Source organism: Saccostrea cucullata, unplaced genomic scaffold (assembly GCF_032062105.1).
Source record: "Saccostrea cucullata isolate Sc308-1 unplaced genomic scaffold, CSIRO_AGI_Scuc_v1 ctg9361, whole genome shotgun sequence".
Taxonomy (NCBI): domain Eukaryota; kingdom Metazoa; phylum Mollusca; class Bivalvia; order Ostreida; family Ostreidae; genus Saccostrea; species Saccostrea cuccullata.
In genome coordinates this window covers 13,775-25,852 of record NW_026925551.1, presented here as the reverse complement: position 1 = coordinate 25,852, position 12,078 = coordinate 13,775, and the positions used below count along the sequence as shown (strand labels likewise).

The 12,078-nt window shown below is 33.0% G+C and overlaps 1 protein-coding gene across 1 annotated transcript; it reads right to left on the bottom strand.

The window, feature by feature from the left end:
- Positions 1 to 249: 249 nt before the first annotated feature.
- Positions 250 to 11,589, bottom strand: LOC134269199 (perlucin-like; the record flags this gene model as incomplete). Its single annotated transcript, XM_062751422.1, has 5 exons — positions 11,547 to 11,589; positions 11,280 to 11,453; positions 11,053 to 11,166; positions 2,268 to 2,381; positions 250 to 336 (listed from the first exon to the last, which is right to left on the bottom strand). Coding segments are annotated over exons 1-5 (529 nt in total), but the record flags the coding sequence as incomplete, so codon positions are not given.
- Positions 11,590 to 12,078: the final 489 nt, after the last annotated feature.

The window sequence follows — 12,078 nt, the reverse complement described above, 5'->3', positions numbered from 1 at the left end:
GTCCATGTGTTTTTTTTATGCGTGGCATTCCTAAAAATATGGAGATAGAAAGAAACAAACATTTAAAAATTAGATTATACTTTAAAAAGAGGTATCCTTTATTCACTCAAACACATTTACATAACCACTGTTCAATACTCAGTATTTGTTAAACATAGTATTTAGAACAAAATACCTCTGATCTCTCTCTTTCGACATTTACGCCAAAACAATAGCACAGTTAAAGGAAAAGTGTATCGTTGTTTTTACCGTGAGTTGTCACAGTTGTCTCCATTGCTGATGTTGTAGACTGCTCGTTTGTGACTGACGTCATAGATTCCGTGCTATATGGCGTCCCTGTTCATAAAGTCATTTATTTCATTTTTTTGTCTTAACTAAAAACAAAAACACAATATTCTTGTCAATTTTTTTTTCAACCAATCACCAAACAACAATTTCAAATCAATTGTCCCAACTGAAAAAAAAATCATGTCAATTGTCTTAACTAACAATGAAACGTTTATTTTGTGTCAATTTTGTTAACCAATTACCAAAGCATAATTTCATGTCAATTGTCTTATCTACAGTGTGCAAATAATAATCAAACAGTAAGTATGAAAAAACGAAAGTTAGCATTTGATTCAACGATAAATTATATTTGCTAACAAGGTCATTGTATTGATCTTAGAACTTACATAATGATGACATTAAACGAGACTGCTGATATTTTTGTTTCGTCAACTTAAGCTTGCCTGTGAATAACCTACCTCGTTTGAAAAATTATTCTTGCTCTTGCGTATCGAATCAATTGAGAGATATAAACCCCGTATACTAGTAATCATGAGGAAGGTATTTTGCTGCATAAATATCAACTTTTTAAATACAGTTTATCAAAACTTCAAACAAGCTTGAATCACATTAAGAAGCATAAAATGAAAAGTGTTCTTTTTAAATTAAACTATAAATTAAAGAGTTATCCTTCCTGGCTGAGGATTGGATACCCTTAATTTGAACCATGAATTGATCAATGTTTTTACGAGTGCATGAGTGCATGTGTTCCTTCAAGGACTTCTATTAAACGTTATCTATTCAAATTTACCTATTAAACGTTGAGCAGTGAAAAAAAATCATGTGTGGAACTGTACCAAAAAATTGATCTTGTTTCATTAAATATGTTTTACTTCCAATAAAATATCTCTAAATCAATCTTTATAATTCTTATGGCGTATATATGACAAAAAAGTTTTATATTCATGATATGATATGATTGATTGATTGTATTTTTAACTCATATGGAGACGCCACCACTTGCTGGTAGAGTGCTGTAGATTTTTGTCCTAAACTCAGCATTTACGGTCATTAAGCAGCGAGGGGGTCTTTTTCGTGCAAACACCTACTGGGTCACGGTACGTTGGTTTAAACAGCCTCATCCGAAGGAACAGTCTCCACATCCACCAGTGTGCATAATATGATAAAATATTATTTCGCTTTTTCTCTGTTATCATGATTCTAATTACTTACTGCATACGGAGTATATATATCCCAATTGATTCGATACGCAAGAGCATGCTCTACTTATGAACAATTTCTAAAAAAAGGTAAATTATTGACAAGTTGATGAAACAAGAATATCAGCGGCTTCGTTTAAATTCATCATTTCGCAAGTTCTATGGTCGATACAATGGCCTTGTCAGCAAATACAATTTATCATTGAGTCAAATTCTGACTGACGTTTTTCATACTACATGTAAATGTTAGTCCATTATTTATACACTGAATTGACGACGGATTTTGCCGTTATTTCCCGATCATGACAAGAAACACACGGCGGGTTAGACCGGTCAGCAGGAGATGCTCACCCCTCAATGGCACCTGATCCCACCTCTGATATTTCGGAGCCCCTTGTTTGCTCTGCTCCTAGCTATTTTGTATTGTTTTATGGACTTTGATATTGAATACTGTTCGTTATCTCTATATCCTTCTTACTCTAATTCTTATAAGCAGACACCGCAAAATCTGCTTTGTTTGAAAATCTTATAATAATAATGGTTCTTTTATTAATTTTACGGAAAAGTTTAAAAAGTTTTTCTATCTATCTAAATATTTTTTTATTCTCTATTAAAGCCTAAAAAATTAAGTAAGATTTAAAAAAAAAACGGGGTTTTGTATCATTACAAAGAGTTTTACAGTGTATATTTATTTTGCAAAATAATCCTGCAAAACTTCTGAGAAAAGAAAAAAAAATATCCTTTTGTTTATTACTAGAAAATCGTAATCACAGTACTCACTTTGACAAACATAACCACCAATCACATTACAAGAAATGTCGTTCCAAAAATAAACTCCATCATACAACCGGAAGTGTAAGCAATTTTCACCATCTCCAGCATTATTGGGTTCACCTGTAAAAGACATGATTATTTTTATCATGTGATAACCGTGGAAAACAAAAATTACAATAAATAATGACATCAGATTTCTAATGTAAAATGTTTGAAATTTACGATATGTTACATAGTATTTCAAAGTAAATAAAGTTTAATATATCTCTTTTAAAAAAGATAACACTTTAATTCAAAGTATTTCAATTTTATTTCTGTTTGAAGGGATAATATGTAAAAGTTAAATGTTGATTATGCTATTGTTGTTTTTTTTTCCATTACTTTGTAGGCATGGAAAATTGGATACAAAATGGAGTTGTAAGGAATACAACGTTCGAAAAAAATAAATTACATCTCTACATTTAAATTATACAATAATATTTATATTTGCTGTGTTTTACTAGTAAGCCAACAGTGAAATTGATTTGAAAACCATTTTTGTGTATAACATACATAGAGAAACGTGCGCTAACGTGACGTCAAAATGAGGCTACAGCGACGTTAGAAATATGCATCAAAATAGGACGGTGAGAAATTCAAATATTGAGTTTATTATTTATACTTTAAGACATGGAAAATGTAAATGGACTTTCTCGGTATTGAATATAGTTTTGTAATTCACCAGAAAATATCAATAATGACCGAGTCCATAATTTTTTTTATTATATAGTCCAAATTTTAATAAATAAACATTGAAGGCTACACGACAACATCATTTCTGTCGTGGAAAATTAAAACAAAATATACAGATTACAGTTTGTAACCTCCTTGTTTTCCTTTTCGAGTTCCGCTTTATGTAAGACGTCAAAATATACAAAAATAAACCTCCGATAGGTTTGTCTAACATTTCTTTTTCTTGCTTCGGCCGTTGCAACCCTTGTTTACAACGTTATTTATAACGCTGATTGTGACGTCAAAAAGCCGCTACACGCACACTGACTCTCCGGTGAATACGGCCTCAAATCCGGTGAATATGCAGTGTTATGAAAAGTTTGCGCTTGTATTGATTATATAGAGATTATATATAAACTATGTAATAAACGTGACTATCGATGTTATTTCTTTTTATTTAATGACTTTTTAAAGTTTGAACAACATCATAAAAAGGCTTATTTTATAAACTCTACAAGTAGGACAATTAAATCATTAGTGTTGGATTTAAATACATTAATGGGTTATTTAAGTAGCAGGGGATGTTTTCTCCTCCTCTGGAATTACTAGGGGTTCTTTTCAAGCTCTTCTTCCTACTTATATATTTGTACAATGTTATCATTTATTTCAAATCATGGCAAATATTACACGGTAGATGTTATCCCTCTCCTCTTTGGTACCTTATCTGCCTTTTATGTTTTACAGATCCGTGTTTGCTTTGCTCCTCATTTGAAAAGTGTAAATGGATTTTTACTTGTTATTTCCATATTCAAAACACATGAATTTTTAAAGGAATTAAGGAAATATGAAATTTGACGTAATGACAGATTGTATTTGATGACAATAATTTGAAAGAACTTACGAAATGATGACCTGAAACAAGACTGATGATATTCTTGTTTCATTTTGTTGAATAAAATACCTTATGTAAGAAATTGTTCACATGTAGATCATGTTCTTGTCTTAAATATCGATTCAACTGAGAGATTAAAACCCCATACGCAGGTTATGAAGGTACATTGCTACATAAGTAAGGGAAGTTGACGATTGAAAAGTAACGTTTATCATAGGACTTGATTGTTAGATTATCATTAACGTATTTTCTTCCTTATTAAATAAAATATCTAAATATAAAACAGATGTGTAGGACTCTCAAGTATCTTTTATTTCAAGCTCACCAAGACATATCGTATCGACATGAGTATAATTAAATGGCAATACGTCGTCGATATATTTAAATGTCGAGTTGAAGCAACAGCGAAATTCAATGCTTTCTTCTTTTTACTTATAAGTTTTTGAACAAAAATCTGCCTCATATGAAAATCAAAATAGGACTGCTAATAACGGGGTACAGTACAGTTGAAAATACTTGAAATAAGGAAAGTGGTGTTCTCTTGAGCATACAACTATCATGTCATGTACAAATAAACAGAAACATGTTTTCGTTCAATTGTAAAGCAGAATAAATCTATGTCCTGGTCATTCTTTTCTGATTAAGTTTGCTGTAGAATTAACATCACTTCATGAGTATCATCTCGCATCATTTCTCTTTTTAAGACTGTTTTACGTGCAACTGTCTCTTCTATGTAAAAGATCAAATTATTTTATAGATGTTTACAGACATTGAGTCATAATGCAAACTACTTCAGAAGAAATATTCAATATGTCCCAACCAGGGGCGTAGCAACAGGGGGGGGGGGGGGGGGGGGGGGGGCCGGGGGGGGGGGCCTGGCCCCCCACTTTTTTTCCCAACCTTACTTATACTATAGGAAATGTTAATAGAAAGCATGGCTGGCCCCCTTTTAGTGATGTACCGAAAATGTAGTATTAGAATTGGTACTAAAAGTAGTTGACTATGAGAAAAAGTTTATCTAACCCCCCCCCCCCCCCCCCCCGAAATAGGTTTTTCGACTTTCGGCAACTTATTCGTTTTTTTTTTTTTTTTTGCTTGTCAACTTTTTCAAGTAAGTAAAACAAAAATTTCTCTAGCTGGCCCCCTCCCCCCCCCCCCCCCCCCCCACTTTCAAACACGATGCTACGCGCCTGCCAACTTATCCAAATTGTAATAGTATAATCTGTTGACAACTTTGTTTTTAACCAAATAAGGATACTGACATATACATTAACGTAGGAGACAACAAACATCTTTAATATCGGCATTTCGTAAATTATTTGACTATATTTCCATTTCCAATCGTTTTCCCTATAAACACTACAAAAGTGAATCTTGTTAATTTCTCCGTGATTCTTGTGGCATGTAGATTTCTCTATTGAATTAATACTGAAAGGTCAAACGTCAAACTTGCATGTGTGAGTGGCGTATAAGTACACTAAAGAAAAAAAGATTTTTTTATTTAATTGTTTACTAAGTTATTAGATATAATATATCTTTTTACAAACAAAATGAATAATGAATTATCTTCGGATCAAAAGCAAGTCACTAGCGCAATGCTGTCCATTATTACTGAGGCCTCGCGAGACCGATAACTTCACTTCCGTAAACATGGTAAACAGCCCATCTGAACCACGTTGAGAAATCGGCATTGCCACATACCCTAGATCTGCACTGCAACATCCGATACTTACAAAAGCCCAGAAGGCTCATTCGAGATTCGAGGTTCAAAATACGAGATTCGAAATTCGAATTTCAAAATTCGAAATTCGAGTTTCGAAATTCAAGATCCAGATTAACCAATCAAAAGCGGGTTCAACATTTGATTACTCCCCTTTATTATGATTTTACTATCAAGAAATCGTTTAATATATTTATAACAAATGGGCCATTTGATTAAATTACAATGCAAGAAAGAGTGTTATATACATTAGAAGGAAATTTAAATAATCATTGGATTTTTGATCAGCAAGATATACTTCATTTTATTTTATGGATTCTTAAATATTAAATAGAATACATATATCAGGAGTATATATATTTTTATATTGTCTTCTTTGTTCACGGGGTTGACTTCATTTTATATTATTGATTCTTAAATATTAATTAGAATACATATATCAGGAGTTATATATTTTTGTATTGTCTTCTTTGTTCACGGGGTTGATGTCATATAAAGCTATAAATAAATGTCAAGTGTCTAAATATTAACAATAACCTCACCCCTACCCACCCCACCTGCCTATTTTTCCAAACACACTGAAAATGTTACTTTGTAAAACTTGAAAGGCGACGTAGTATTGAAAAACAAAAATCGCGTTTGTTTTCCTGATAGAGGAAATACATAAAAAAATAATTATTTAATTACTTATCTTAATTCATCTAATGCTTTGATTTCTTAAATTAATTAACAAGTATACACTGACAAAACGTCAGAGATACTCAAGCTGTAGAAAGTCAACTAGGTAGTGTCATTAATATCCTATAATGGTATAAGATGAGGGCTATTGGGTTAAATCTTCTGTTGAATAAAATATATGTACATGAAACAAAATTCATATATCGAATTTAATTAGAATAAAGATAATTAATCGTACTGCTTTTTAAGATGAATTCACGTTACTCACTTTCAGAAATATTTTGTAGAGCATAGTGGCCGTTTCTTAATTTAATTTAATATTTTTTTAATATTGATATAAGTCAAACTATATATACGTTTGTTTTTTTTTTGTTTTTTTTGTTTTTGTTTTTGTTTTTTTTTTTTGCTTAATGAAGTACATCGATCATAATTTAATATACATCAATCCAAATAGCTTGTTACAAGTCTACAGGAGAAACGTTTTTCAAAGCGGATTGGGGAGGGGGACTCTCGAGTCCGGGCTCTAAAAATTCCAGGCTGTGCGGCATGTCTAATACATATTCCGTACGATATGTAGGTTCCGTTACCAAAGCTGAAGATAACTAGTACGATTTTTTGAAATAAAAAAAACGTACGAGGGAGAATTTAACATTAATGTTGTGCTATTATTTTACTGTCACTCAAAGTGCACATGCACATCATTCTCAGACCCGTGAGAAGCACTTTCAAAATAGGGGTCCAACCATACGTTTTCTGGCAACGCAAAGTAGAATTTGTAAACGATGGGGTAACCTGCGTCATCTTTCAGAGTAAACAGTGGACTCGTCCAATGATGCTTTGTCGGCGTCTGTAAAAGTTACCTGAGATTCTTCGCCAAGGAAAGCGCGAAATATCTGTATAGAAACTGTTGCGACTGCGGAGCTTCACTCATTGTTCATTCGCTTTAGAAAAGAATCCGCCATTTAAGGCTTAATATCTCTGAATATAGACTTTTTCAAGATTAGCTTCATTTTTGTTTCTAGAAATATTTTTATTTACAAAAATAATATCTTTCCGTGTATTTTAACTGAGTAAATCGATGACCTAGCATCGTTTTAGATAACTCAAGCCCCTCTAGGGCTTGAGTAAAAATTATATATACAATACAGGTTGGCAATATAAATTAAAATAAATGCGGCATTCATTTTATCTTATATAAATAGTAGATGAGTCTAAATCAGATGCAGAACTATAGCGGTATGACTTCATATTTTAGTCTCTGACCATACCGTTATGGCCAGAGACTAAAATATACTCTTGAAACTTTATAACGCTACAGTTCGATTCAGCAGTCACGTCTCACTGCACAAATGTACCCTTTATAAATTTAATGGAATATATACCCCTGAATTACTGTGCAGTGTAGAGACGATTCATAATACTTTGTCTAGTATTTCATATCTAATTATAATCAAATACAATATTCTCCCTCAGCAATGATCTGATAAAAAAAATGGTGGACCTACTTGTTCTGCAAGTCAACGATAAGACCATATAATATTCCATATATACGTATTTACTATTTTGTTTAATGAGAAACATAAAATTATATACGTATTTTTCAAAATGTAATCCTAATGTTATTTTTATTTCGTTTTAATACATAAAACATTTTTTCTTGCATAATCATTTTAGCAAATGATCCATTTATTATAAATATATTCAACGATTTCTTGATAGTAAAAACATAAAAAAGGGGGAGTAATCAAATGTTGAACCCGCTTTTGATTGGTTAGTTTGGGTCTTGAATATCGAAAATCGAATTTCGAATCTCGTATTTCGAAACTTGAATCTCGAATGAGCCTTCTGGGCTTTCGTAGATACTGACATCGTCCATCAGTCATTACCATCCAACTTCTTCCGCAATTCAACGTCCTCTGTTATATTTTAACACACACAGTTCTGTTTCCTGACCATGCTGACCAACTTCCGTTTCATCAACTGCAACATTGCATTCAATATGGCGTCGGAGAAGTGACCTAGGGCCTATACACGTGTTCGTGCTTCCGACAACTTAAATCTAGGTCACATTTATAATTAAAATTAACAAGATTCCTTCGATCATAATATAGAATTCTTAAGTTGTTTATTATATAAATGTTGATATTTGACGGCAGTATAACTAAATAATCATTAAATTTGTTCCGTGTTTGTGTAACGTGCGCCGAATACACAAATCTATTTTTGGCTCCCGATGACACACTTACAACAACACACCAGGCAAAACGAATTAAAACTTAAACAAATTTTAATGGTAAAAAAATCATACTAAACAAACACATACAATTACAGTTACACACACACACACAAAAGTAAACAATATTCGCAATCTAATTAAAATTAGATGTTAGATCCGCTCGCTTACTCGCTACACTATGTTAGTGTAGTGAGTACCGGTATGCGAGCGGATCTAACATCTAATTTTAATTAGATTAGATTAATCTAACATCTAATTTTAATTAGATTGCAATATACGCGGACAGAATTTACTCAGCTGTTAATCAAAAGGGAAGTCCTCTAGCTCCACGGACATCGATCGCTATGTACACGGCAATACTTCCACGGTTAGCCCAAAGCCAAAGCCGAATTATAAAGTATGAAAAGTCCACCATTCCAGAATGTCTAAAGTCTCTTGAATCTCCTTTGTCGCAGACGATCGCGTGCTGGTGTTCCTCGGTTATAGTCGCGACATCCGAGAACTTCCTAAGGGGAACGAGTGACGTCACACAATAAAAAAAAAAGCAACTATAGTGACGCAATATCTAAAAATATTTTTAGAGTATCGTAACATTTGTATGGGACTTTTTATGGTAAAATTTGACGTCATGGGGCGGGGCAATGGAAAATAACATGGAATGCCGCGTGCATTTCAAATCTACTAAATAAGACGATATTTCGATTTATTTGAAAATTGTTATTTCAAGTAAAAATGGAAATATAAGGAATCACTGTCTAGTTAGGAGGGTATGCCGGGGCATCAACAATAGTGGGAAACATGGGATAATTTGCATAACGGTCGTAGCCCGTTATGCTAAAATTAACTTAACTTATGCTTAACTTAATATGACGTTGATAACATATATAACCTATCTATGGATCTCAATATTGGTTGATGTGTTTCATATCATTTGTTAAATTTTGTTTAAAAAATCACGGAATATTCCGTCTATCTTAACAAAATGTAGGCATACAGCAGGTTTTGTTTAATCGTCCTAGGCACCTGACGACTGAGTATCTTCGGAATTTATTTTCGAATCGTAATTACCAATCATATGTGTATTGTTGATGTTGTAGAAATGAAAGGGAAATGTTCATTTTTTTTATGAAACGTTCCATTTCATTTTACCTTTAAAATCATTCAAATATATAATTTAATTTACCTATGATACTTCCCTAATTTAACTATTCAAGGAAATATTAGACCTAAATCGGATTGGTCAATAAAAAGTTATAAACAAATTGTTTAAAATAGATAAGATAATACTTATTTAAAGTCGTGTACATCAAATATAATTTGTCAAATTTTCTAAATTTGTGGAATTGTAATTCATCAAATAACAAGATTTGTTTTTCTTGTTTAACGTCCCTCCAGTCTCTCTTGAGATTTTTTCACTCCTGTAGACACGTCACCATTTGCCGGTGGAGGCCAATACCTATACTTGGCACCCAGGGCAACTGAGCTGTGGGACATCTTTTTCGTGCCATTAATTACTGCAATATGGAACCTCGGAGGATGCAGTTTTATTCGAACTAAGTACCGGTCTTAATGTCCAGCAGTGAGTTTTTAACCTTACAAATTTCAGCGAAAGTGACATATGGCATTGAACCAAAGGAAATACATGTTAAGTGCTAACAAACAAGCGAGTCACTATATTCTCTCAAACTTAATTTGAAGATAACTGAGTTCATAACTTCCTTGGAAAACTTACAGGCAGATCCATGGCATGTAAAGCATAGATAATCAAAGATTAAGAAGCTCACCTCGACGATTGTTATCTATTAGTAAGACAGATAACACACAATTTATTTTCTAGTAAGTGATCAATATCCATGCAAGTTTGGTTTAATAAGAATTTAAAAATACTTTAGAATGAACCTGTTTCAACAAATTAACCTTATTCACTTATAAAGATAATTTTCTGTGAGTTCAAACATCTGGAGCAAGTCTGAAAGTGTTCATCATTCATGCAAGTTAATTTACAACATGCCACAACATTTAAGTAGTCCGAAACTTTATCCTGGTCAGTCATAATAAAAAAAGGTTGTCTTTTTCAGACTCAGCATTCAAAGTTGGTCTGGAAGTCTCCATCAGCAGATATACCATAAAAACTTTACTAATTTGGTTAAAGTATGGCAAAACTTTACTCTTCTATACTAATCTGGTAACTGATCCGGAAAATATAGGTCAGAACTAGCATCCGAAGTAAATCTGTATGTGTTCATCCTTGGATGCATCATTCACGCAAGTTTTGTCCTGGTGGAGCTCATATTTACGTGGTACGAAAACCTACCCCTAAAATTTTAACCCGGAAACCGACTCTAACGCCGAAACCGACGCCAACACGGACTCGGGAGGGAGATGTATAGCATAAGCTCATCTCGACTTCGTCGAGGTGAGCTGAAAAGATAAAGAAAAGAAAATTGACAAGTACAGTACGCCTGATGGCACCACATATAGATTCGTCAGCAAAGGTTTTCAGGTAAAGAATCGGTTTATAAACTTGAATTAAAATTAACAAAGTGAACATCACCTGTCGCCCAGTACGTTGGCTGAGTAATTAGGGTGCCATCCATCCATGTCCAAAGTCCAGAGGAGGATTTTGTACCTCCAATAGAATAGGGACCAACACTTTGTTTTAGGTTTCCTGCAATATTAGAAAACTCTCAGGTTACTATTGTTTTAAGTTCGACTTCCTTCATAACAAACAGTTCCTCTGTAATACAAATGTTCTCAGTATAGATAGAAGTATTTACTTACTTACGATACAATCTTCGTCAAAATTCGACCGTATAATAGCTAAAGATCCACCGGCAAACTCGCATCCCCTTGCTGCCTCATTCCAATCAACTTTTTGCTCTTCAAACATATATGCAACCCCATTTTCTGAACATGTCACCCATGAGCAGAAAACTCCAGATATGGAATAAATACCTGAAAATGAAATTAAAAAGTTAAATAGGGAAAAAATGGAAAAGATACAGTCGAGTGGGAGAATTTTTAATGGATGATGATGAGAATACAAACCAGTCAAAAAAATTAATATCGTGTGTTGGTTTTTCGACATGATCTTAAGAATTGACTCTTAAAACATATTCTGTATTTCATGTATTCAATTTCAATTGATGTTTGTTTAATTTCTCAACAAATCGGCTTTATTTGCATTTGAATTTTATCAAAACTTTGGCGTGTATTTCTTCCGTATTTAAAATAAATTATAGTTGGTAAGCAGTAAATGCATTATTACCGGCCGCCAGGAGGCGGTCGGTTATATGATATGAAAGTTTTAAGTTGCCGTGCGTTTCTGCGGAGTTAGAACAATTTGAATAAAAAATATTTAACATTCATGTAATAGAATATTAAGAAAGAGTGACTAAATGTTAAACAAAAACGCACATAATCATAAGATTAAAATTTTATTAATAATGGGTTAAATGTTTCATCCAATCATGATTGACAAACTCCGACGTAACTGAAGTGCGGAGAAATAAGCACACATGATGGGCATAGTCTAAAGCAAGGACCGCGTTATATACAAACAAATTTACTTTCTCTACTT